The sequence below is a fragment of the Theobroma cacao genome, chromosome 3, assembly GCF_000208745.1.
Source record: "Theobroma cacao cultivar B97-61/B2 chromosome 3, Criollo_cocoa_genome_V2, whole genome shotgun sequence".
In the NCBI taxonomy this organism is placed as follows: domain Eukaryota; kingdom Viridiplantae; phylum Streptophyta; class Magnoliopsida; order Malvales; family Malvaceae; genus Theobroma; species Theobroma cacao.
This window is the reverse complement of record NC_030852.1, coordinates 23,427,429-23,453,863: the sequence shown is the minus strand read 5'-3', so window position 1 is coordinate 23,453,863 and position 26,435 is coordinate 23,427,429. Positions and strand designations below refer to the sequence as shown.

At 36.6% G+C, this 26,435-nt stretch overlaps 5 protein-coding genes across 5 annotated transcripts; 1 reads left to right on the top strand and 4 right to left on the bottom strand.

The window, feature by feature from the left end:
- LOC18604830 (DNAJ protein JJJ1 homolog) lies at positions 8–3,276 on the top strand. Its single transcript, XM_007037502.2, has 3 exons — positions 8–1,762; positions 2,688–2,746; positions 2,863–3,276. Exons 1-3 carry the CDS (start codon positions 137–139, stop codon positions 2,918–2,920), a joined length of 1,743 nt encoding a protein of 580 aa, XP_007037564.2. The 5' UTR covers positions 8–136; the 3' UTR covers positions 2,921–3,276.
- On the bottom strand, positions 3,429–8,242 carry LOC18604829 (histone deacetylase 5). The gene is made up of 14 exons (XM_007037499.2): positions 7,912–8,242; positions 7,441–7,642; positions 7,214–7,360; positions 6,973–7,085; positions 6,479–6,690; positions 6,312–6,376; positions 5,928–6,098; positions 5,690–5,770; positions 5,076–5,208; positions 4,872–4,993; positions 4,452–4,645; positions 4,174–4,303; positions 4,009–4,073; positions 3,429–3,892 (listed from the first exon to the last, which is right to left on the bottom strand). The coding sequence occupies exons 1-14, from the start codon at positions 8,085–8,087 to the stop codon at positions 3,724–3,726; spliced, it is 1,980 nt and encodes a 659-aa protein (XP_007037561.2). The 5' UTR covers positions 8,088–8,242; the 3' UTR covers positions 3,429–3,723.
- On the bottom strand, positions 8,705–10,246 carry LOC108661242. Its single transcript, XM_018117260.1, has 2 exons — positions 9,926–10,246; positions 8,705–9,841 (listed from the first exon to the last, which is right to left on the bottom strand). The coding sequence occupies exons 1-2, from the start codon at positions 10,166–10,168 to the stop codon at positions 8,987–8,989; spliced, it is 1,098 nt and encodes a 365-aa protein (XP_017972749.1). The 5' UTR covers positions 10,169–10,246; the 3' UTR covers positions 8,705–8,986.
- On the bottom strand, positions 11,371–14,670 carry LOC18604828. Its single transcript, XM_018117077.1, has 6 exons — positions 14,214–14,670; positions 13,372–13,545; positions 12,377–12,541; positions 12,034–12,109; positions 11,507–11,633; positions 11,371–11,403 (listed from the first exon to the last, which is right to left on the bottom strand). Exons 1-6 carry the CDS (start codon positions 14,668–14,670, stop codon positions 11,371–11,373), a joined length of 1,032 nt encoding a protein of 343 aa, XP_017972566.1.
- Positions 20,266–25,079, bottom strand: LOC18604827 (PLASMODESMATA CALLOSE-BINDING PROTEIN 3). Its single transcript, XM_018117243.1, has 4 exons — positions 24,823–25,079; positions 23,948–24,187; positions 23,791–23,824; positions 20,266–20,995 (listed from the first exon to the last, which is right to left on the bottom strand). The coding sequence occupies exons 1-4, from the start codon at positions 24,872–24,874 to the stop codon at positions 20,722–20,724; spliced, it is 600 nt and encodes a 199-aa protein (XP_017972732.1). The 5' UTR covers positions 24,875–25,079; the 3' UTR covers positions 20,266–20,721.

Sequence of the window (26,435 nt, the reverse complement as noted above, 5' to 3'; positions counted from 1 at the left end):
TTCTAGGAGAAGGAGAAGGAGAAGGAGAAGGCGAAGGGCAAACAAAGGTCTTCTTCCTCTTCCCTCTCCTTTGGTGAAGCGCTAATCATCTCCCACCTGAACAATACCTGAAAATCCAATAAAATTAACTTTACTAATGGCATCGGAAAAGCGGTGCCTATACGAGGTCTTAGGCCTTTCCCGTGACTGCACCCAAGACGAGATCCGCTCAGCCTACAAAAAGCTCGCCCTCCAACGCCACCCTGACAAACTTGTTCAATCCGGCCTTTCTCAGGCAGACGCCACCGCCCAATTCCAGGAGCTCGTCCACGCTTACGAGGTCCTCTCCGACCCCAAAGAGCGCTCCTGGTACGACTCTCATCGCTCGCAAATCCTCTTCGCCGACCGCAACTCCACCGCCAATTCCCCAATCCCTGACCTCTTTTCTTTCTTCTCCAACACCGTTTTCTCCGGTTACTCCGACTCTGGGCGTGGCTTCTACAAGGTTTATTCGGATCTTTTCTCTAAAATTTATGCCAATGAACTTAATTTTGCCAAAAAGTTAGGGTTAGGATTAGAATTAGTAAAAGAAGCTCCTTTGATGGGAAATTTAGAGAGTTCCTACGGTCAAGTTACGGCGTTTTATAATTATTGGTTGGGGTTTTCTACGGTCATGGATTTTGTTTGGGTTGATGAGTATGATGTTATGGCGGGACCTAACCGGAAATCGCGGAGGGTTATGGAGGAAGAGAATAAGAAATTGCGGAGGAAGGCGAAAAGGGAGTATAACGAGACGGTCAGAGGGTTGGCGGAGTTTGTTAAGAAGAGGGATAAGAGAGTTATTGATATGAGCATGAAAAGGAAGGAGGAGATGGAGAGGAGAAAAGAGGAGGAGAGAGAAAAGAAGAGGAAGATGGAAAAGGAGAGGTTGGAGAGAGTTAGGGCATATGCAGAGCCAGAATGGGCGAAAGTTGAAGAGGAAGAAGAGGATGATTGGGAGGAAATGGAGGAGAAAGCTGTAGAGAAGGAGGAATTGTACTGTGTGGCGTGTGGGAAGAAGTTTAAGAGTGAGAAGCAATGGAAGAATCACGAGCAGTCGAAAAAGCACAAGGAGAAAGTGGCGGAGTTGAGGGAGTCGTTTGTTGATGAGGAAGAAGAGGAAGAGGAGTTGGAGTTGGAGGAGGATGTGGACGAGAGGTTTAGGGAGGGTTTAAGGATTGACGAGGAAGTGAAGGATGAAGGGGAGAATAGAGTTGGTGAGTTGAGTGAGGATGATGGGTTTTTTGATGTTGAGGAAGGGGGTGAAGAGGAGGTTGAAATTGATAGTAATAATGATGATGGGGAGGAAATTAGTGTTCTTGAAGCAATGGTGTCAGGGCATAAACATAAGAAGGATGCTCCTTTGAAGAGTGAGGACGTGGTTTCACAGACAGGATTTCATGTCAAGGATGAGAGTGATGAGGAGGAATTTATGGAATATGATAACCGGAAGAACAGAAGGAGAAACAGAAGAGGGAAGAAAGAGAGGAGTAAGAAGAATGGCAGTGAAGGCATGAAGAGTGATGGAAACAGAACTGAAAGCAAGAATGAAGAAGCCAGTTTAAGTGATACTCTGCATGCGGAGGAGAAGCAACCTGCAGAAGATGAGGATAGTGATGGTGAAAAGGATGATAAATTGGGAAACAATGATAAGATTTCAAAGCGACCTGTTGATAGAAAATGGAATATGAAGAAAGAAACCAATACCAAATCAAACAACTCATCTGAAGGAAAGAAAGCGAAGGTATGCTTTACTCTCCATTTATTATTGATATTGTCTTGTGCTTAAACGGTTGTTAGTTAGTTACCTCCATATATATGACTTGCTGGGTTAGACGAACTTCTCCTTTTTACTACTTATGCTTAGTTTTGATCATAACTTTTGACTCACATTTAAAAAAAATATAAAAGATTTTGACCTAATTAGTTGTCAGGCCAAAAAATTGATTGAATAACCTGAGATTTTGCAGTATGAGTAAGCCATGTAATATGTTATTATTTATAGCCCAAGCAATGATTTTTTGTGATGAGTGATCAACTTATATCAAGATCCTAGAGGTGCCAAAGTGGTGTGCAATTGTACTACATGGACAGAATAGAAGGAATTATCTAACTGCTTCTATACACAAATAAAAAGAAAAATGGTTTTTATTTAATGAATAATAAGGTTTATCCAGAGCTGCTAAACAGTTAGTCTCCAGGCAAGTGTTTGATCAACTAGTTCAGTTGCATTATTTGAATAATTAATATTATGGAGTACATATTATAGTCACCATTAACTTGAATGCTGAGATTTTCTTGATGAATGGTGATCTCTGTCAAGGGGCAAAATATTGGTGGTTACTGGGGGAGGAATACGACATTAGAAAAGAGAAGGGAAACTTGAAACAACAGACTATTTAATTGCTTTTAATAGAAAGCTTTGAGCACCTTTTCTCATAAGATAATCTAAACATAAAGGCATGAGGGATGGCCTCCCATCTATCTCTAGTCTCCAGCTTTGGTAACAGAGCTAAAAGGGTGAGACTTTTCACCACCAAGTACAAGTATTCATAAAAATCAACTAAATACTCTTATTTATTATGTTTGAAATGTACTAGTAGTTGTGAAATTATGCATGTATTTCTCATTTCTTGTCTAATTGTCAAAATATGCATATTCACATGCAGGCAACAACAAAGCATTCTGGCAATGTATGTGAGACATGTGGAGAGGACTTTCAATCAAAGTATGTAAACATTTCAATGCTACTCTTACCTTTTTTTTTTGGTTACTTGAATCATTTGCATCACCCTATTCAGTACTGAAAAGCAAAGAAATCTCATCATATCTGCATCATGGCAGGAATAAATTACATAAGCACTTGGGAGACACCGGTCATGCTACATTGAAATTCCGATGAGAGAAATAGCTTATTCTATGTTGATGGTGAGGGTTAATTATCAAATGCACCATCTCATGTTAGTATTTCAGAATTTGGGTAGCGAGAATGTGTTCATTCTTTTGGATCTGTTCATCCATCTGTATTGCCAAAGAATTGCCGATAGTCATCAATAGGATACTGTAAGAAGCTTGATAATGATATTGAGTTATATAACGACTTTACAAATTTTGACTGAAATGAATTACAAGGCGTGATCAAGAATTTTCTCGTTTACATTCCCTGTAAATTATTTGCTATGAACATATGCAGTTTCTTGATGTTGAACCGCATACCTTGATGGCAGTTGACATGTATTTTTTTGCAAATTCTTTTTATCTTCGAATTGCAACAAATTGTGAAGCAAATAGCAACTGTAATTCTTGGTCGGGTAATACTGTACCCGAACCTGTTATTAATCAGCAATTTACCTGGGTTTGAATGCTTCCACAGCTTGTCCTTCAAGGGAATAAAAGGAAACAAATGCTCATAGAAAAGACATTACTACACATTGATGATTCTTCTGGTCTTAATTAGAAGACACGATGTTCCTGAATTTCTGATATTAATTTAAACATACATAAATATGATAAGCCTGCAAGAGGAGTTAATCCATTTACATTCTCACTAATTAGGTTGGCTAATATGGTTGGCTATGGCTAAATACACAAGGAAACTCCCCTATCAATGTCATCTACTCTTCTAGCCAGAAGCTTTACCCTCTACTATGAGTGTTATTACTTTGAGAAATTTACTACAATGTACCGCAACCAAAAGTTCTGCGATCATATAATGGTTTTTGCGCTTGCTTCGTGTATATAAGTCCTGGCCTCCTCTTCTGATAGCTGATTGCCTTCGACCAGGCCTCTTACTAAGGTGTCAGCATATTCTTTGCAAGGAGCACGTAAAGGGATCTCACCGGACTTAAATTTTTCAATCGTTGAGAGGGGACACCTAAATATCATCAAATACACAAATATGGTAAACTCACAAGATGCAAATTATGCAGATGTCCAATACGATTCTGTATAAAGAAAAAATTGAGTTGCCAAGAGTGCATTAAAGCGTACGTCATAGTCAGTATAGGGATATCATTCTCCTTTCCCAGGTAAACAACGCTATGGTACCAGCCTCTCTGCTCGAAGAACCAAGTTGCTTGTCAACGTTGAAGGGCATAACCTTCCAAATATGACAGTAGAAATGCACAAATAAAGGGAATGATAAACCTGGAGTACCTTGACAGCCTCCACAGAGAAGGAACCTTCATTTGGAATGGAGTTCAAAGCATTTAGATCGAACAAAGGAGAACTCAGGTCATGATCTGGACCATTTTCCTGAAGCAAGACATCATTGAACTGCTCTAGCCTGTTTAAGATGCCAAAGAATAAATAATTCAGATAGGATGATGAAGCAGGCAGGCTGATACAAATTCAATAGAGACTGCAATTCTCTTCTATATGGAGAGGATGCAATCAAAAATAGAAAGGGAACAGTGCAATATGAAATAACTTACGTAATTCTATAGAGGCACATGTAAGTTTTATTATGGCTGTTGCTTTGAGGATGAAGGAAAGCAACCCCTCCAGGACCCCATGTTTGTGTAAAATCGCGACCAAAGAAAAGACGGTGAGGGCAAGTTTTCCACAGAATGTCCTTTGGAGGGTTTCTATCCATTGAACCAGAACATGACTTTTTCATACCTTCAACCTAGAATCATATTTAGAAATATCAGGCAAATGCAATTTGTTTTTGTACTAAAACATGCAACACTCGATCCTGGTCCTCTTTTTTTTTTGGAAAATCCTCTTGATCCTGGTTAATTAATGAAAGGGGTTAACATCAAAATATTAATTAAAAGTGGCTAAAATCTAATAATGTCATTGATTTTAGGCGTAGGGATCTCATCCATCCTTTTACCACAAAATCCCAATACCTGTCCACCTTCAATATAGCAGAGGAACCTTGACTTCCACATATTTGAACCAAAAGTGGCATACCAAATGTCACTCTTGGACAGCTCTGATCTCCACAGGGTAGAAGCAGTGGTTACTTTATCTGCATTCAGTTTAGAGCTTATCATTTAAAATAAAAGTAAAGAAGAAAACTGACTTAACAACTTTAATCTCCACTTTATTACCATGATTATCTTCAACCTTCAACTTTAAAAGGGGTTCTACAACATCCTCAACAGCTGCAACAAAGTCCGCTGATACAATTTTTGAAGCTTCATCATCCTCATCATCAGATTCGAAGCTTAACGGTAGAATATGCTGAGTTGAAAACAACTTTATTAGAAAGATGTATGGGCTCACCGAATAACATTATGTCTTAAAATTAATGAGAAGAACCCTATATATGTTTTCCCCCTATGACTCCATCCTTAATGACAAGAACCCTAAAACAATTATGTTGCACATTTTTTCTTCTTTTCCAATTACGAGTTGCTCTTCCTGCTTTCAGAAAATACATTAGATGTATTCAAGAGCCCTACATGATTAGATTAGCATCATGTACCATGTGTTGACTAATCAAAAATAAAAAATAAGCCTTTCTTTTTCTCCAGTAGTTATGGGAGAAACAAGAAATTACTGCATTTTTGGTTTATGTTTATTTCTGATGAATTTCAGAATCACCTAAACAAGACTACTTTAACAAAGACATTAATTGGCATGCTAATCTACTGGCTATCCACATTTGACAAGATAAAAGCAAGAAGATAAATCTGCAACCAAAGATGAAAAACAGCCTTACAGGAGGAGCTTTTTGATTGGTCAACTTAGTTGGTAATTCATCTGCGAGTGTTGGCCAGAATGCACTCAATTTTCGGCGAACCTGGCAAACAGGCCATCTATGCCTCAGCAGAAGAAAAGACTATATAAAGTAAAAATTGCTAAGAACTGGTAAGGAACCAGCACAAGGAGGAAAAAGAAAACACGGTTGTTAATTCCATTCAAGGAAAGCTGCGAAAACCATTGTAAAGGATTATTACCGCTTGTATTACTCGCCATGTAGACTCAAATGGATATGCCTCAGAAAATCCAGAAATAGGTTTGTCTTCTAACAGAACTTCCATGCAAGCCAGGGCTGAATTTGCTATAGAATCAAGATTGTATCCTCCTTCCAGTGCCAAAACAATCCTACCTTGAGCAAAATCCATCAACTGGTAAAAAGAAGTTACATTAAATGCAAAAGATATAGAGAACCATCATTTCAGACATACACAAAAGATGATGCAATAGTGTAAATCTCACTTCGAAAAAAATTATGAAGTGGAATGGATTAAACAAATTAAAAGTTACAGACCAACAGCATTAGACATAGAGAAATCAAAAGGGAGAAATTAAGGAAATGGTAATAAAAATTAATCACTGACCTCCTTCAACATGACGGAATATCCATATGGTGTTACCCGACATCCCCCTAGAGGATCACCAACAGCTGTTCCAAACAACATGTTATACTTATGATGATAGAGAGACTAAAAAAGCAGCGAAAAATTAAGAATTCTTAATTTCAACAAGTAAGTTTATAATCATCAACCTGCATCAAATCCTGCAGATATTATAATTACGTCAGGCTTAAATTCCTTGGCAACGGGAAGTAAAATATGGTCCCAAACTGCAAGATAGTCAGCATCGCCACACTGGCCATTCTCCCAAGGGACATTTATATTATATCCTGCACCTGGTCCTTCTCCAACCATGGTATAAAAACCATCATCATTAGCAGGGTAAAAACTGCCAAACTCATGCCTGCAAAAGAGGACAAATAGAAACAGTCACTGAGGTTAATTGCCAGTTACAATATGTGATTAAACAGCATACAGTTTAGGTCCAATCTAAAGCCTGCACTTTAAAAAAAATATAGCGACAAACAAAAGGCTTTTACTACATAACTGATGTTATCCTAAAAAAAGATGAAAAACTATCTATAGCATAATTAAATACCAGACAATTCCTCAAGAAAACTTATTTTGGACTAAGAGCATACACAAACTTGATACAGAAAAAAATGAGCTCACATTAGTTATGTACCTGTGAACGGAGAAGAACAGAACACGAGGATCCTTCCAGAAAGTTTTTTGAGTACCATTACCGTGATGAACATCCCAATCAACTATCAGAATCTTGTTTATATCAAGTTCTGGCTGCAAGGGGAAAAAATAAATCAAATAAAAATGCAATGTTGTCACCATCCGTAAAATACTGAGGAAATTTTGCTGTAAAATAGGGGAAAAAAGACCCTGAATTATAAAAACTAACAGTCACTTCTCACCCTTTCATCAAGGAGAAAAGTGGCAGCTATAGCCACATTGTTGAACAAACAAAATCCCATTGCTTCATCGAATTCAGCATGATGGCCAGGTGGCCTAACAAGAGCGAAAGCAGAATCCAATTCCCCTTTTGCCACTTTCTCAGCAACCTATGCGACAAAAGAAATTCTCTTGTCAAATTTTAAACTCTTAAATGTAAATGTACCATTCGAGAAGAACTTTACAGCACCTCAATGACAGAGCCAGCTGCGAGGTAAGCAGCCTCTGATGATCCTTCATTGAAATATATGGAATTTAATTTGGATGCGATTAGATTTCTCTTCGAATCATATCGTTTGGAGCTTATCTTTCGAATCAAATTAACGTGTTTTTTGGAGTGAACGGCGCAAATGTATTTATCCTCCGCTTCTTTGGCATTTAAAAGCACACATCTAAAAGAGAAATCCAACAAAAACAAATTTAGAAAAACAAAACCAAAAAATAAAAAGAAATGAATTTAAATCATATGAGGATCAATTTCACAGGTTAATTTAAACGCTAAATGAATTATTGTCAAGGTTTAAACTAATTGCATTCCAGATAGAGCAAATTAGACTATAATTTTACAAAAAAACAATTATGGAATTCAATTTCATTTATTACGAATTCTCACCACAAATAAACCGCGAGAAAACGAAAGAAAGTTTCAGATAAAAAGTACCGTTCGGGAATGCCGGCGAGTTTGAGCCTGTTCCAAATAACGGTGATGCGATTGGGATTCTCGGGATGATAATCATCATCAGGAGTACGATGCTTGCACATCCTCTGATCGTAAATTAAACCTACCCGCCGTTGATTTTTGGCATTGCTGTTGCTCGCAGCTGATTCCACCTCCATAATATCTGTTTCTCTCTCTGTCTCGGTTGCTTTCTCGCAGTCTCACCGGCAGAGAGAAAGCAGCAGCCAGCCAAGTAAGCGACTTTCGTGTTTGAAATTAAAATTTTGGAATTTTTTGCACTTCTCTTTTTTGTTCCCTTTACTTTGGGAGGCATTGGAGGGAATACAGTTTTTCTGCAACCAATCAGTATGTGACACGCCATTACTCAGTTTGACCGACGATGTCCCTGTGGCCTATAGATTCCTTTTTTTATTTACATTGTGGGCCCTTTCTGCCTGTTTTTTCCTTGCTCTTTTTGCCTCTCTTTTTTCATTTTCAATACTTTTCTTCTTTTCTTCTGTGACCTCCACGTGGCTAGAGGAGGAAGCCCTTTGGACTTCCTTTTACTTACCCAATAGATTTATTATCTCTTTATTGGTATGTTTCTTCTTATTGAAAACGGCGACGTTTCTTCCCAACGGGTTGCTCCTTGCCCTCTCGGCGCAACCAAGATAAGAAAATCCAGGCAACTTAACCAGTGCTGTTGCTTCATTAAAACCAAAATTCAATAGGAAAAAAGGCCGTCTTGTCAACTAGTGCATGCATTCCTCTCAGGTTCTCATTCAAGGACTTTTGGGCTATGGCACAATGATAAGCTACTAGATAATTCAGTCACAAGTCAGTCGTTGAAACAAATGTGCGAGGCAGCCGCCTAGAGGATAACAAAAAATATTTACCCTACAGGTAAACTCTGTTTATAAAGCCTACCATACTTCAAACTAACAGGTAGACACCCTGACTTTTTACAACTAGACAAAAAAGTTGGATTCCATGATTGAGGCTTTACAAAGGTGTATAGTATATGAGCTACTGTACTCGGTAACGGAGAAATATCTGTCCTTTTCTCACATTCAATAATTCAGTGGGATTTACGGTCGCTAAAGGACACTGCAGATGGGGAATCGTGAGCACGAGCAACCCGTACGCAATCATTTTCCAGAAGAGGATTTAGTTCCAAAGGTGGCTCCTTAATGATTGACAATCCCGGTGAACAGCCTTCAACATGAGTAGCTAACCAATTAGCACACAAGTTCTCTTCCCTTCGGATAGGATGGACTTTGCAATCCCACTTACGATTGAGAAGATCTCTGCAGCTCTTAATGAGGGCTATATTAGAATTCAGCAGAGAGGGGGCTTTCCTTAAACATTCCACTGCAGCAACGCAGTCAGACTCTACCAGAACTTTCCTATACCCTCTATCCCATGTAAACTTTATTCCCTGAAACAGAGCCCACAGATCTGTTGATAAAGAACTGCACCTGCCCAAGTTAAGATTGTAGCCGACAATCCACTTTCCTAATTTGTCACGAATTAGCCCACCAGCACTAGCAGCACCAGTATTCCCCCTTGACCTCCCAGCTACACTCAGGTTTACCCTAGTTGAAGCAACAGGCCTCAAACATTGTGATGTCTCCATGTTGCTGGGCAATCTGGCATGGAGTCCATGACTGTTATTTACTCTATCATCTACCGCCTGCATTTCAGCTTTGACCTCTACAGCACAAGGACCATTAAACGAACCAGCAACCATTTTAGATTTGTCCTTGCTAAGGAATAACGTACTTTGCAGACCTTTCTTCTCTCTCATTTCAAAGGGTTTTTCATTGTCATTTCCTTCAATTTTAATTACCGATCCAACTTTAGTCCCCTTTACTGACAAACAGGGAGGAGGACAAGCAGCTGAAGGATCATTTGCCAAATGACATGCCAAAACCTGTTAGAGACATATGAAATACAATTTTCAAACAATTTAAACCCACATTAACTTTAAATTTTTGTAGAATGATACTTTCAGTACCTGGTGCTGTTTTTGAGATCCTCGTGAACTGTAATCTTCTATAGATCCTTGACGTTGTGGACTACTAACTCCAAAAGCTATTTGCAAGATACCCTGACAGCCAATCTCCTCTTTTACTTGACTCACAATTCTTCTCTCATTCAAAAAATTTTTCTCCTCTGCACTTGGGGCTTTGGGTGCTCTATTACTAGAATTTAGTTTCATCAAACCTTCAAAACCAGGAGGGATGCGAGTTTCACCCATACTACTGGGCAACCTACAAAGTGAGCTTTCCAATGGATGCTCAAGAGGCTCAAGAGTTAATCTGCTTTTGATTTTCTCAGTATTTTTAGATGGTAAATCAGAGTCATTGCAGCATTCTTGCTCAAATTCTAATGAAATCGGTTGAATCACAGAATCCAAGTCCTCTAAGACAGTTGAAAATTTCCTATTGGTAATCGCATCAAGGGTTTCTTTCACAGCCCATTCATTGAAATCCCGTGTTGACGCTTTTGAAACAGCTGTGTCAGAAATCCCTACAATTTTTCCACCTACCATGTCGATATCCATATCAACAGCCTCACTGCTATTCATATTGGCATTATCATCATGTGTATATTCCAAAGGAGACACTAACGAAGGAAGTTCCTGATGTACCTTCATTTGATTATCTTTTGCATGGCAGAAGACTCCACAGAAAAAGTCTGTATTTGACCTTGTAAACAAGTCTATAAACACAACAACATTATTAGTCATCTTCATGAAGGCATTGAGATCACATCTGAACATGCATATTTAGCCATCTAAGCAATAGAAGATAGCAAAGCCAAAAAGTATGGACACAAGAATTTTGGTCTATCTTCGTAAAGGCATTGATGTAGAACAAGGGGAAATAAGGAGAAATTGGAGATCAGAAAAAGAATTAAAGGGAAAGGGGAAGACACAGAGGAAATTGGAGGAAGGAATAAAAGAACTAGGGAGAGAAAAATAGAGAGGATCAATAGAGGGAGGAATCTCAAATCCAATATTCAAAATCTTAATAATTCATAACCAAGAGTCTAGCCAGTTTGGAACAAAAAGTAAGATTGTACAAACATTCAACAACTCTTACTGGGTTCTTTATTGTGTGAACAGAACCAAAGTGTTCTGGACATTAACAACATAAATTTTATAGAGGTGTTGTTGTCATAAAATAATCCAGCATCTATGCCCAAAATATTGTTCTGAAGGAAAGCTGACAGAAAATACAGTCAGAGAGCCTAGAGAGCTTACCACGTGTGTCTAAATGCAGCTGTGTAGATGTAAATATCAACAACTTCACACCATCATTGTAACTTGTCAGCACTGAATTTTTTATCTCCATGAGCTGAAACAGTTGACTGTAATTCTGTTGGGATCTACACATCAAAGAAGCCATTCAAGTAATACAATGAGTCCAAAATTAAAATTGTAAAAGGAAAATGAATTTAAGCCAGAATTCGATGTTGGCACACACCTTTCTGTATAATCCACAGGATAAAAGTATAATGCAATGTCACAAAGATCTAGACAACCATTCTGGAGTATATCTGCCTGAAGGTGACACTGGTGAAGCAGATTAACCTGAAGGACTGGGGGCATTTTCTGTGAAAACTCATATGCTTTACGATGGACTCTGCATGGAGGTCGAGCCAGGAAACCACCATAAAATTCACCTGGGGTAGCAGCATCAAGAAATTTGAAACCTCCCCTAAAAAAGGATGAGAAAAGGTCAATATGAAGGCATGTCAGCGACTTCTGTCAGTGAGTAAATAAAGTAAACCTTTTGCAAGTAGCAATTAATGCAAACCCTAATTGCAAATTGCATGCTAGAATACATATGCAGGACCTCATGAAGTTTTCATCCCATATACATAACTTGGGAAAAATAGCTTTTAACATCATAAGAATGGAAAAGGCCCTGGCATGCTATGAGGACTGAATTATTGAGAATGCTGTACTATTTATATAAATTGTTATGTATAGAAATCCATGCCATTGTTTTGAGATGTGATGAATTATGTTGAAACAATTTTTCAACAAGTAGACAATTACATAACAAGAAGATAGAACATGGTATGTACAATGTCTTCGAAAGACATGTTACTCACATCCAAGTAGTATGAAGAGCAGGAAGATGTGGGCGGTATAGGGAAACCTTAAGTCGAATATTCCAGGATTCTCTTTCTGCAACATCAAAATTCTCAGGTTCAGCAGCATCATAAAAGTTTCGATATGAGAAAGCATTTGTTTAAAGAGGACATAAATATAAAAGTAAATTAAAACTGCTCAGCTACAAACAAAGATTAATATAAACAATATCACCACTATAATCTGAAAACGATCAAACATCTGAATAGTAGATACCACATAGAATTGGAAAAACAAGTTTATAGTTTTATCCTTATTTCCAAAAGGTAGAGTACTGTGAAGTGATTAGAAAAATTCTCTTGCCTGAACCTACAATAGTTGTATGAAGCCTTGATGGTGAAGGTCTGCTTGATCTCATAGTCTCCTCTGTCTTTGTAGGAAGAATTGTTTGCTTATTATTAGGTAGGATGGCATCCGATATCTGTCCCTTGCAAACATTCTCTTTGTTGGGAACAACAAGGTCACTTTCTATTGAAAAAAGAACATAAGAGCAGCAATATGTCACCACTAGGTAGATACGCACATATAAATCAAGTAGCTAAAACTACAATATAAGTGGATAAACTCAAATAAAAAGCATACAGCACCAGTAGCTTTATAAAAACCAATTTAGACCACTTGATGATCTTCAAAATTGATACTTCTGACCAAGTTGCACCATGAAGATTTAAATTTTAAGAAAACTAAGCTCAAAAGTTGATTCACTCAGACCAGAAGTATGACCACATAAAAGGAACTGGCATACAAGTAAATTCTGGTAAAATATTTAAGTTCAAAATGCAGTTACATGGAAGTCAAATTGATGAGATGAGTGATAGCACCCAAATGTTAAATATAAGTAATGGGCATAATTTATAAGATCATAATCTCTGTCTCTTACCTCACTGCTAAATTTATGAGATTCCAAGCTTCTATGCTAGATGTTTGGAACAAAATATTTTTCACCTTTTTTAACAAGTAATGGGCATAATTTATAAGATCATAATCTCTGTCTCTTACCTCACTGCTAAATTTATGAGATTCCAAGCTTCTATGCTAGATGTTTGGAACAAAATATTTTTCACCTTTCTAAAATTTCATTTTTGAACTTCAAAAGATCATATGATACCTTTTGCCTCCTTCTTTGCATCCCAATAAGAAAATGCACCTTTAGTAATTTTCAAGGCAAATCTCTTCATAATATTCCACCAAACTTTTCCAAAACAAATCATTTGGGTTTTGTTTTTTTTTTCCTATAAGGAAAAACACATAAAAAGAACAAACAAGTCAAAATGATATCATTTTAGAAACTTTCTTGCCTGTATTGATGATAGGCAAACTAGGCGTTAAGGTTGAAGATGCAGACAATGTCTCTTTCATTTTGTTCATTGCTTTAGCATTAACAGTCTTGACTTCTTTCGCAGACATAACAGAAGATACTGGCTCTTCATTACTACTGTATATCTTTGCAAGTGCCTGAGGGGCTTTTTCTTCTGCAGTGGGGCACAGAAGCAATACTTTCTAAGAGAAATCTACATAGAGTACCCTTTAATAAGACAGGGGCATGAAATCTATATCATTCATGCAAAATAAAATGCAACAGCCACATTTTACCATATGCACATCAAACTTGCCATCAATGCTCATATAAGTTTTTGCGCTTCCAAAAGAAAACTAGCATAAAGTTCAAATATTGTCTCATTTTCTTCCCTGTTATCCAGCATGAAGGAAAAGAAAATCTAGGCTCTTGTCTAAGATTAAAAGTTTAGCATAATGGACTCAGGCTCAACATAAAAAAATAATATTCAACGACAATAAACAACCTTGATTTAAGGCATCAGATATTACAAAACATAAGATAAACTTGCAATCATATTTGGAATTGACTGCACCAAAAGCTCACAAAATATCATAATCTGGACCAACCAACTCCAACATACACCAACCCAACACAGAGTTCAAAAGTATCTATTTGTTTCCTGAAGCACCAACTCCAACTTGAATGAAAAATTTAAACAAAAAACTTTCACAAATAATCTAAATGAAGCCAGCTCACCATTTGGAACTTCTTCCATTGTTCCATCTTTCAACACCTCTCAAGACAGAAACTTTATGCAAAAAATAAAAACCAAACTAGTGGCAAAGTCCAAGAGTTTATCACCTTTTGACTCCTTTGATGTTTTGACTGCATGCTGACTAATTGATGAAATGATCTGCAGACCACCACATCTAGGAGGCGTCGAAGATCCTAACTGTGAAAAACTAGGATTTGATCTCACCTTTATTGGGTTAAAAGAAGGGCCTACAGTTTTGGGTCCCATAAATGACCTCTTCGACAAAGATGCAGTCAATTTTGCTGGGACAGGTTTTGATCTGAAGTTGCTCTTCAAAGGAAATTCCTTTCTTGGTGAGCCTGATGATAGCTTAATGACTTCCTCAGTCGGAAGGAACTTCACTTTGCCTGTTTCAATGGCCTTTGGCCTTTTACATGTAACCTGCCTTCCCAGTTCAAAACAATGTTTTCTAGAGGAATCCAAAACATCTTCTGCCTGGCCAGGTTTTAGAGAATCTATGTCATTCTCAGAAAGACATACTTCACAAACCCAATCTTCATGCATGTCCGTCACTACACTCCGCGTGCAATAGCTTCCAAAAGAATCAACATTATTTTTAGAATTGAAGGTCAAACAAATATCACAGTTAACTACATATGAACCAATCATTCTACGGTGTTACTATTCTAGTTAAATGCAAGTAAACATGATAGGGTACACTTTCAGAATCAAGGAAGAACTTTAACACAGCTGCTTATTCATTTAATTGATAAAAATATACCTAATAAAAACAGAAACAAACAGCAGATTACAACCATTAAACATTTAAGATTGACTGATGGTTGTCTTACATATGACGTCCAATTGAGCACTGGGAGCAAGTTATAATTAGTTCCCCGTAGCCAACATCACCACAAATATCACATACCTTGTCCTGTAGAAACAAGGAAATATCACATATGAATTTCTAAATATCATTGTCACTTAATACAAAGCATATAATGCAATTAAATGACTACAAACATCATGCTCCTTCATTAAAATGGGAAATCTTAAACAACTGCCTTCAATAATAAAGCGCATTCCACAGAGACCAAACATTTTTATAATCTCAAAGTGTAATAAATCGGATCCAACACCACTGATTTAGCAACGTTACAGACCTAAATCACTTGAATTTAAGCTTAAATTATTAGTAGTGATTGACCACTCAAATCCATGATGTTCTCATCAAGACCACTCATATGGAAGCTCACACCGGACTTGTCCATGACTCTGATACCAAATGTAACGACCTGGATCCAAGTACCACTAGCCTAACAACATTTCAAGTCTAAACCACATGAACCTCACAGGTTACACGTTCACATCTGCGAGAAGGGTATCACACACAGAAACAATAAAACTAAAAACAAATATACTAACGCAGAGTAAAATGTTTAAAAATACCATTTTTACAGCAGCAAATGGGTGGCCACTCGCAAGGTTGTATAGTTTTTCAACATAATCAAACATTTCATTGCAACCGCATCCATATAACTATTTTGTATTATTATTACTACAATAGAGCTGACGAACATGAAAGAAACTTTGCCAAGAACAGAAGAACATGAAAGAAACCGGCAGTGTCAAAAGAAGGGTACATTGGCAATTAGAAAAAGACAAGGAAGGAGAGTTTTTAAGGTTGGTCAGAGCATTTTTACCAAGTGGGTATCTCTTGGTTGTTGCATTTTGTTTAGGTTGTGCGTGTCTCTTCTTGAAGCGAGAGAAAGAGGGTTGAGAAATTACAGCAACGGAGGGCGACGGAATGAGAGAGGGACAAAAAGAAGGAAATAGAAAGAGCAGTGCAAAGCTGCCCTTGGTACTAGGTACTAGGAACTAGGAATGATTTATTCATTATTTGTGATTATGCTTCTCTTCTCACTTACTGCACATTAATTAATATGTTAAAAGCAAGAAATCATGTTGCTGCTACTACCCAATCTTCACCGTAGGATCTGTCATATCCAGATCTCAACCGATCGTTCATAAGTGAAGATTGCGCCATTCTTGATTGAACCGAACGGCGGCGTTGTTAAAGAAACCCTTTCATATCTTGGTGGGACTTTACACGTGTCGGACTTTAGTTGGTCAGATTTCCTGCCACATGGGTTTCATCTGAGGTACACACACAATTTTTGCCTTCACAAAACTTTAACTTATAATAAACAGATAAAAAAAATTAAATAATTTCCGTTGAATAAAATTGATTTCTGAAACAAAGGAAGAAAGGAACTTCCCAGATTTCTGAAGTGGACAATTTTCATCTGGTACAATTTTGGTCCTCCAAATTTCATACGTACACCATTTGTTCATATCATTTAAATAAGCTGTAAGCATCAGCATTACTTGTACATGAAAAAGTCCCAAGTGGATATTGACTCAATTCTGTAATAATTAAAGTTGGGACAATGAATGCATTCAAGAAATAAAATAAAGCCTGCACCTGCAACGGCAGCTATACAAGATTGTTAGTGCATTCAACTAAAAATTCTGTCGTTTGCATACCAATAGCAACAATGCCCATGCATTAGTGGCAGGTTGTAGCTGGTTCCAGGGACACACCTAAGTTATGAGACAATGAGAAGATGAGTGTGGGTACAATGTTGGCTGGTTCCAAAGGCCACAACTGTTAATTCCTTACAACAAGATGAATCCAAATGTGTCAAGTTGCTGCAAAACCATAGAATGTTACCACAAAATGCCAAAGTAAAAGTTGGTCTCAAACAGCAACCAAAATCATGACTAATATCAAGTTCATCAAATTGCTCTGTTTTATTCCTTTGATTAAATACTTGTTGACATAAAAATCGTGTGCACATTGTTGAGATTGCAAATCATTGAAAAGAATCAAAGGAAATGGAGGTATACTTCCAATAAAAAATTCAATTTCAATCCTACAACCGACATACAGGGGGATCAATCTCATGTCATCTTGGTAGAAACAACCAACATGGACTTATTCTGCTCAAATTGTAGTTAAAATTCTTTGATAATGTAAACAGTAGGTCGGTAAGGTTCTTGGAGGTTGGGCTGGGTTGAGGTTTATGGATTTTGGGTCTTTAGTTGGGCTATTGGGTTGAAGAAATTTTCATCGAGTTACGGAATTTATGGTTGTATAAAAAGAAGTGAGGGACAAATTAAAGGGGGAGGAGCCGAAGAAAGGAGGGGAAGGGGTTGCAATTTGGACCCCACTCATAACACAGTTAAGTAATCAAGCAACACGTTATATCTAAATAATAATAGTGCAAAATTCTGAAATACCAAATTTTGCACATATTTTACTAAAAATAATACAAGTTTAGGACAGTAATTAATTCATTTAATTGGATAAAAAGATTATATTGATAATAAAATAGTTGATTTGTGCAAATAAAAGCAAGCAGAGAGAATTGCAAGAGGAAAAATAACGTAAAAAGTTAAATAAGAATAAAGGTTATGTTTTGAACTTGTGTCCTTGGCAGATCCATTCTCTTTTCTTTTTTCTATTTGTTTTCTTTTATTTTTTTAATTTGTATTTTTTATTACATTGATTTTGGTGGAATCAGATTTGTCATTGACAGATCAGATTCTTGTTTTTTATTTGGGAATCAATTAAGTCTTGGGCTTAAGGTCCAAATTGCAATAACTCTATTTATATATATATAATGAACTAATCTGGATTATTTTGGATCATCCAAAATTTTTAAATGAATGATAAGAAAAGGGTATGATTGTAGAAAATTTAAATGGAAAAAGGGAATGATTGGTTAAACAAGAGGGAATATTTGTTTCAAAGAATCATAAAATGATTGTGAATCGGTAATGAAAAGTCCTTAGTAGGTGATCTCATCTGGGTTTAGCCGCTATTCGGAGACAAAATCCACGTAGGTGTTGGTAAAGGTTATAAATCATCATCCAATTGACTTTATATTTGATATACCAATCATCAGTCATGCTGATTTAATTTCAATCTTTTTTGGTCCTATTTTCCACCATTTTGTGCTGCCTATTATCATTATTTTTCACTTTATGCGCATGGGAAGAGTTTTTTTAGTGCGACACTTTTTTATTTAATTATTAAAATTATAATTCTAACATTTGGTATAACCATGAATGTCCATGTATTTACTACTCAAAAGATTGGCTTTAAATCTCTGTTTTTCCTATTTACGAAAACACACTTAAACTATAACTTAAATAGGATTGTTTTGGCATAATACTTGTTAAAACTTTTAAACTATTTTAAAAAATTCAAATAAATTTTTATTTTTTTATTATATTTAATCAAGTTTTTATATTTTTATTTTAAATAAAATAGACATAAACCCTGAATCTTAAACCCTTGTTATTAAGATTGACAAACTGTAATTAATCAAATTGTCATATTTCGTCACATGTTGCTAATGTGGCATAGTTAATGATGGCATGGTCACATGACTTCTTCACCTTTCATGTTAACACTATAGTAACGTTTGGTATAAGAGAAGTGAGAGCATATTTCCTGCAATGCGTTCAATTAAATTATATTGTAGTGTTTGTTTTGCAACAAACCACTGCAATATAAGATTATAATGTAATTACATTATAGTCCAGGGATGTAATGTTATTACAGTTCAAAACTAATGTAATCACATTACATTACACTCTGTAATATTATTAAAAATATTTTTACTCTTTAACTTTATTACTTTGTTAAAAACAATTTTACCTTTCAACCTAATACAATGCAAGTGTAAAAATGACAAGCGGTGTTTTAAACCTTTAATCATAAAAGTCTATTGACTCAAAATAAAAGTATAGAGATCTAATTAAACAGAATAAAAGAATAAATATTTATTTTTTTAATAATTCATGAATTTTTTAAAATGTTATGTCTATTATTTTCTATTTTTATTTGAAATCAAGTAAAAAAGTAATGAAAACGTGAAAACTCTTGATAAATTGAAGTCGTTAATATGAATTGCAGGGTTGTCAAAAATCATCATTTGTTGCAGGATTCAGGTATTAAAAGAAGGGGTTGAAATCCAAATAATCAATTGAATTAGGAGCAACTGATCCCGACGTAATCCGGCGGTTGAAATAGTAAAGATGTTTTAATGGAGCAATGGCATATTCCTTTCCTTTTTACTGAAATCAAAATGCATGCCTAGATGGGAATTGTGCATGACCAAAAACCATATGGTTTGTTTTTTCAAGATATTGGCTTACCGTTACAAGGTGCAGCACAAAAACACAACAAACGATTAAGATTACATATTTAAGACTGCCAAAAAGAGCATTAAATCGAAAGAAAATTATACATAAAATAAATATGACCTTATGAACTAAACAGTACTTAAAAAAATGTGTAGCATGTGATGTGGGCATTCATTGATGTTCCAAATCCTGAACAAAATCTTCAAGAGCTGGTGGGGTTTGGTGTGAATATTAATAGCCTCAGTCATGGTATTGTCATGGCTATGACCCAGGGCCAATGGAATCCACACTTCCAAGGCATATTCTCACTTGACTTACGCCTGAATCAAACACATTGACAGAGCCAATCTTATTATATTACATGACCCATTCATTTATTTAATTTGCAGAGCATTTATATTATGTATAAGTTGGACATCAATGAATTCAAAGAGAATAGTAGTGTTCCTTCCCACTAGACTCAACGTGCACATGCCTTACAATTTCCATTTTTATTTGCGAAACAAAAGTAACAACTATTCCCAGCGTGATCTCATTCTGTGATTTTGAAGACTTACAAACAAAAATCCAAACAAGTTTTGATTGGAAGAAGATTAGGAAAGAATAATAATGGAGTGATATTTAGAGATGTAAAGCCTAAGAAAAATGATTTAATTCTTATCTAGAAAAGTTGATAAGACAAAAGAACGGACATACTCACATGCTAAACAGACCTACACCCTGTACCAGGCTCCAATAATGGTACTTTTTTTTGTATGATAATTCTTGGAATTTTAAGAATAATTCCAACTTAATGCCAATTTACATGTCGTTTATGTCATTAATCATGCAATGATTTGCAGTGGTGATGGCAGAATTAACCTTATCGATGACATGGTGGTTGCGACAACTTGGTCTAAATTCAAAGCTTCCCATGTCATAAAAATGACAGGCGAGTTTCAGCAGTTCCCCAACATTGAAATTTGAGAAAGAAGACAAACAAGATGACACCGAAGCAGATATGAGCAAAGAACAGAAGGACAAATCCAAGGAATTTTAAAAGATAAACCAGGTTCTCAAGTGCTACCAATGAGGATGATGTTGTGGTGCCATATTCTCTTCAAAATAATAATTCACTGAATTCTAGATCTAGATGTACATAAAAACGTGAAAAAGGTAGATAACACTACATCCGTCACCACAAAACCATGGTTTAAAAGGAATAAAGAAAAGCCCATCTCCATGCTCATGTAAGGAGGGGAAGAAGAAGAAGAAAGTAACAAAAAACTTAGCCAACATGTCCTTAGATAAACAACAGCAGAATCACATGGGTACCGACTTATGCACATTGAAATCCAGCATAACCACTGACCACCCTTACCCCACTACCACCACAATCCACTTGCTGTTTTTGTTTTTTCAACCCAACAATAGCATCAAGCCTGAAAACAAGAGGGTTGTGAAGAAAGACAAGCCTTGGAGCCGATATCCTCCATCACTGTAGTCTGTGTTGATCCCAGCTCCGGAAGGGCCTAAGCCTGTGCCAACTCCGCCTAACACTCCAGTAGGTGTTGTCGTACCGTATGGTGTTGTGCTTGTGGGGGTGTTAGTGCTTGGGTTCATGGTTGAGGGTGTGGTGGTTGATGGAGTAGTTGTTGTGACGGGAGTGGTTGGTGTTGTGCTGCTTGCGGCACTGATCCAAGTAAAAGAAAATAAAAAAAGAGTCACCAAGTATTTTCCAAAAGCAACAAATCAAATAACAATGCATAGCACAATAGCGTAGAGGACATATTTCATACAAAAGTACACGTAACTAGGCATAGTCGAGTTGGTTTGAACTTTGCAGAGATAATTGCTAACATCTTGGATCTAGTGAAACAGGACATTTCTTAGCACAAAATGTATTCGTAACCTTAGCAAATAATGCAGGGCACAAAAAGAGGCTTAATGAAGTCATTAAAGGGTTTAATGATTTACTTCTTAGCTGACTATGGGGGAAAAATTATAGGAATATCCTAAACGTATTGGAGCCTAGGTTTGAATGCAAGCACTGTGTTACTTCCATATATACTTATGAAGATACTAAGCCAGCCACTGAGCCAAACTCAAAAGGTCAAAAACTTTTGAACTGTAAAGCAAATTGAATATACACTAAAATAGTAAAGGCTAATTGTTATCCTTTGACATTTGAATCATTGCATTTAGGCTATTAACTCAGGTATCTTGACTTACTTCATAGTCTGAATTCAAACCCAAGTTCCTAAACGTGTATTATAATATCCCACTTGGCAGGCCATGAATGAGAGTTGTTTACTATATGTGAAAATTCTGGGAAGGAAAAAAAAAAAATTCCTTTTCCTTGCAATCCTAGTAGAAGTTAAAAAGACGCCTACCAAAGAACAAAATAACAGCACAAAAGTTTCTTGGTTCTACTATGACCATTTATAAAATCTTTACCACTACAGCTTTAAGATCCACTCCATTGATTTAAGTTTTTATACAGGAACATGTGAAGTTAATAGTAGGGACAGCTGTGATCCTATAGTGTAACCAATAACAAACCCTAGGATCTTTTCCAAAGTAGGGAAGACACGGCATATACCACAATCAAGCCCAAGTGAGGCCCATAAGGATGGAATTCTTCGTTCTTTAAATTTAGGGATGTTTTTAGTGTTTAAAACCATAATGAAAGGGCAAGAGGTGGGGTTGAAAAGAAAAGAACAAGGTAGGAAAAACAGAAGTAAAATAGTAACAGCAGAAGCGTGCTCCCATAAAATGATGTTGCAAGGTAGGACAACACGTGCACAAGCTTCGAGGCATCTCATCTCAAATTTCAAAAAGTTGGGGCTCTAATCTCAAAGAAAACGTTTGTCCATCTCAAGGTATAGGGGTGGCTCCAAGAATCAAAAAAAGACCCAAAAGAGATTGCCCCACCATGACATTGCCAGTAACACTTTTTGTTTTTTTGTTGCAAAAACTGCTACCCCAGTATTATTCTTTACTCATTATTTTTTTTTTATCTTTACTCATTATTTGTGGTCACATTTTTTTGACTTGGACATGGCCTTAAAAGGCAGCATCTTCCCATATTTACTAACAAAGACACACATAATAAAACTATAGCAACAGCAATGCAAAAGGCAAGGCTTGTGATGAGACTACTATATAAGATGTGTATCCTTAATCACCATAGGGCATAAAAGTAAATACGACCATAGCAACAAGGGACTATGATGAGAACCCTTTACACTGTACACTCCTGATCAAACTTGACCTTTAGTAAAAGGGGACACTTGATCCCAATAATTGCAAGATCTTTTATGAAAGTGAAAAGCTACAATGCTACAGCACAAACCTATAGCTTTACCGATTAGATGTGGCAATATCGGCATGAAGTTACAATAGCAGTCAAAATGGTGAAAGGAGCTCATTTAGAACAAGATCAGAGGTGAATGGAAAAAGCAGACTTAGTATTGGAATATAAATTTATTCTGGGGGGGTAAAGGCATCTCGATGAAAACAGTTGATGTGGACTGGAATTTCTTTCAGAAAAAAAGCTAACCTTTTCTTGGCTCCTCTCCAATAATGGAAAGCAAGATGCCCATTGCACCCAAGAGGAATATGGAAGTGTAAAACAAAGGCACTTAAAACAGTAATCTCGGTAAGATAGCATAACATAAAGCAATCTGATCTTTAAGATTGTTATTGCTATTATATTTATCCTTTTTTTTCTGTTCAAAACTTATTTTAAACTTAACTATGTGGTCCACCTTTGATAAAACTTTAGACCAAGTATACCTGCATGTGGACCAAGAAAATATTTCATGGTACATGGTCCAACTATCCCACCGTAGCTAACTTTGCTTCAAAACTAATAGAAATACTTCGACATCTGAGTATAACAATCACTATCAACTTGTCATAAAATTCAAATTTGGAAACAATTTTTTCAAAAATACATAGCCAACGTTCATTTTTATAAGAATTGCTAGAATGTCAGAGAGCCCAACAACATTGGCAACATTTGTGAGCGTGGGATCAAATAGCAATACCCCATTCTGTGTAGTCCTGGGGCCACATTCTAAATCCTAATCTTTATAACTAAATGAAGCATTTTAGTTTCGTTTTGCTCAAAACACTATATGGACATTTTGGTGACCTTAAAAGTTCAATTATAAGATTCAGACTTACTTTTGGCAGACGGTGCCGAATGCCCTATTAATAGTCCTAACAACTAGAGGCGCCCCATTTACAGGTTGTGTGCTGATAGTGTAGACCACATTAAATAACACAGGAAATTATTATGCCGACTCCTTAGTCCTTCCCTTCTTATCACACAGTCATGGGATGGGTCCAACCTTTTGTGATGGAGAAAGAGGAGGTACACATAAAAAACTTTTTCCGGTTTTCCGTTACCAAATTTCAAATGAAGCTAATAATAGATAAAAGATAAAAAAAGGAAGAACCAATCAGAAGCTTACAGCATACCTGACACTAGATGGGTAAGCACAGCCAGTAGAGCCTGTGAATCACCAAAATAAAAAGTAAGTTCTTAGTTTTTGGCCCTTTTTTTTGTCTTTTCTTTTTTTAACTGCCCTGGTAAATGTAAGTGTAGAAATTACAGATGGATGGACAGGGAATTTACTAGGGTCAGATGCAGTGACAGTGGCAGTGCCAGCAAAATCACATGAGCCTTGACCTTGGCCCTTTTTTTGGAAATAGCTGTTGACAGCATAATTGCAATGAGCCTTAACAGTGTTAGGGTTGAAACAAGGCCCGTTCGAATGGATAGCGTTACAGTCAGCCCCAGCTCCACAAGCGTAGTCCAAAGTCTTTTGCAAGGATGCATCACCCACATTATCCTTGCAAACACACCATGTGGCACCTGTCCAAATCCCCAGAAGAAAATTTTATTCACTTTCCCAAAAAATAAAATCAAATAGAGTCATTTTTTTCCAGAGAAAGGGAAACTTTAATACAGATTTAAGGGGAAAAAGGCCTCTCTAGGGAGGGGAAGCACAATGAGATTTTGTTAAGGTGGGAGTGAGATGAGAATAACTAACAAAAGGTGTTATGTTTGCTTAATGAGCAAAATAGTGAAATCTCAAGCTAGAAAGCAAGTGTGTTGTTAGGAAAACATGGAAATAACCAGGAAAAGGTATGAAAACTAAATGAAGTTATTTAGAACCAGATATAGCTTGCATTAAAGGTTCAGTAGCTTAAAGAAGAAAATGGAAGAAAGAGTTAGAAAACAGTAACATAAGACAAAAGGGTGCAACTCTCTCCAGACCAACAAAAAGGGAAAAAAATGGTGGATAAGATGCACCCAGCATGGGGTAGATGAATTCTCTCTCTTAGGGAGAAAAAAAGGAATGTTAGGTAGACATCACATAGAAGCCAAAAAGAGAAGAAGAAAAGGATATTAACATCTACAAACAGAAATCCAAATGTCTTTTGCAGCTTTAGTTGAACGGTTAAAAAAAAAACATAGCAGAGAAAAATGTTATCTCAAGAGCTTACTTGAGCGGCCAGTCATGGCCAGAATGAGCACTGCAAGCACTAGAGCAGCCATGATTGAAGAACAAAGGGTATGGGGGAGTGTGTGTAAGAGAAACAAAAGCTAGAGGAAGATAACAATGGAACTCAGTCAGAGAAAGTTTGTTGCAACTTGAGAGAGATGGAGAGAAGAAAAGAGAGAGAGAGAGAGAGAGAGAGAGAGAGAGAGACTCGTTGGGGCAGTGTGAGAAACGGGGCTGATATCTAGACAAGAAAAATAAAACATGTAGGAGAGTGATGTAGATGGTGGGATGAAGGTGGCCTTGTTCGGTGTCGGCTTGTGGAGTTGCTTTTTTGATCCTTCATTTCATGTACTATAATAATGTCTTTAAATTATTTCTTCTTCTTTCCCCTTTTTTTTTTCTTTTATTAGTCTTCAAACGTTTAACCTCTATCAAAAGCCAAAAAAATAGTTTCATGGGGAGTTGAGCAAAGTAAAGCTTTTTGGTTTCTATGAAGCGCTGTTTGAGGGTTAAAGGTAACTGGGTATCCTTGTCAGTGGGAACCCACAAAGCTTTGTGTGGCTGAACTATAGACTTTTCCAAGTTTTGTTTATGTTCATACTAGCAATGAGATCAACAATTTTTCACCGTAATTTGAGTTTGATTCATGGTTGTACTTGTCAATTACTACAGGGGAAGCAGAGAAGATTGAAGAAGACATAATCGTCCCCCTTCCCATAAACCCAAAAGAAAAAAACAAACTACCAAAGTTACACTTGTGCTTTCTGCCATGCTTGCTAACCACAAAAATGGCAAAAGTAAGATCAATTTTCAAATTGGTATCTGGTATTTAGATTGAGTATTTAGTGTAAGAACAAAGTAGTACCATGTGACTTTTCTTTTTATTCTTTTGAATTTAAGCAATAATATGAAATGAGATGATGCCATTAAGAAAAATGACTCATCTGTCAGTTACCACTATGAATCTGCATTCTGTAGTTGTGGGGGGGCTTCTAACTATAGTAGCCTCATTTAGTTCAATCAACCAGGTTGGCAGTGGTGCCCACATGTTGGTTTTCTTCTTGGCTACCATTATGATGTCCTTTGATGCATTATTTTTGACCTTTTGATTGCAGCATCATGTTATCAGCATTTGGGAAATGCTGGACTTAGTGTGAGATTGTGCTGATCCTACATTTTCTTTTTCTTTTCAAGGAACTACAAAAAGGTAAAAATGGCTACTATGGCCTATGGGGTACCTTCTTTGACCACAGATCTAATAACCCTATGCATTTTCCACACTATTGGATCTCAAATCTCTTCCCTCCATGCTGAAAAACTACATCTAGGGTGCATGGAGTTTGTAAAATTGCAGTAGTAAAAGGAACTACTTTAGTTTCAAATAAAGCAATTGTTTTGCCAATTGTGATCTGTGCCTTGAAAGTACATCCATAAAACAAGGAAGACGTTATCAAAGGAGCATTTTCTAAATTCATTGGTGTAGAGGACTCTAACTTTGCTAAGTTTACAACTTCTTATTCTCTCATTATCGAAAGTGACTCGAGCAATACATTTCTTTCATCTACCAATCACTCCATTGTACTTCGGCGAAAGAAACATATTTCGAATCACATT

Excerpts from the sequence above, each read along its gene's own strand:
- LOC18604829 (XM_007037499.2), bottom strand. The coding sequence starts at position 8,087 with ATGGAGGTGGAATCAGCTGCGAGCAACAGCAATGCCAAAAATCAACGG. Across the intron at positions 7,361-7,440 it reads CAGCTGGCTCTGTCATTGAG|GTTGCTGAGAAAGTGGCAAA; the intron begins GTGCTGTAAAGT and ends TTTGTCGCATAG. Across the intron at positions 6,377-6,478 it reads ATCTGCAGGATTTGATGCAG|CTGTTGGTGATCCTCTAGGG; the intron begins GTTGATGATTAT and ends TGTTTGGAACAG.
- LOC18604827 (XM_018117243.1), bottom strand. The coding sequence starts at position 24,874 with ATGGCTGCTCTAGTGCTTGCAGTGCTCATTCTGGCCATGACTGGCCGC. Across the intron at positions 24,188-24,822 it reads GGCCATGACTGGCCGCTCAA|GTGCCACATGGTGTGTTTGC; the intron begins GTAAGCTCTTGA and ends GGATTTGGACAG. Across the intron at positions 20,996-23,790 it reads GCTTACCCATCTAGTGTCAG|TGCCGCAAGCAGCACAACAC; the intron begins GTATGCTGTAAG and ends TACTTGGATCAG.
- LOC108661242 (XM_018117260.1), bottom strand. The coding sequence starts at position 10,168 with ATGGGTGAAACTCGCATCCCTCCTGGTTTTGAAGGTTTGATGAAACTA. Across the intron at positions 9,842-9,925 it reads GATCTCAAAAACAGCACCAG|GTTTTGGCATGTCATTTGGC; the intron begins GTACTGAAAGTA and ends TGTCTCTAACAG.
- LOC18604828 (XM_018117077.1), bottom strand. The coding sequence starts at position 14,670 with ATGCATGAAGATTGGGTTTGTGAAGTATGTCTTTCTGAGAATGACATA. Across the intron at positions 12,110-12,376 it reads TACAACTATTGTAGGTTCAG|AAAGAGAATCCTGGAATATT; the intron begins GCAAGAGAATTT and ends TTGATGTTGCAG. Across the intron at positions 11,404-11,506 it reads AAATGCCCCCAGTCCTTCAG|AAAGGTGTGTGCCAACATCG; the intron begins GTTAATCTGCTT and ends TGGATTATACAG.
- LOC18604830 (XM_007037502.2), top strand. The coding sequence starts at position 137 with ATGGCATCGGAAAAGCGGTGCCTATACGAGGTCTTAGGCCTTTCCCGT. Across the intron at positions 1,763-2,687 it reads CTGAAGGAAAGAAAGCGAAG|GCAACAACAAAGCATTCTGG; the intron begins GTATGCTTTACT and ends ATTCACATGCAG. Across the intron at positions 2,747-2,862 it reads GGAGAGGACTTTCAATCAAA|GAATAAATTACATAAGCACT; the intron begins GTATGTAAACAT and ends GCATCATGGCAG.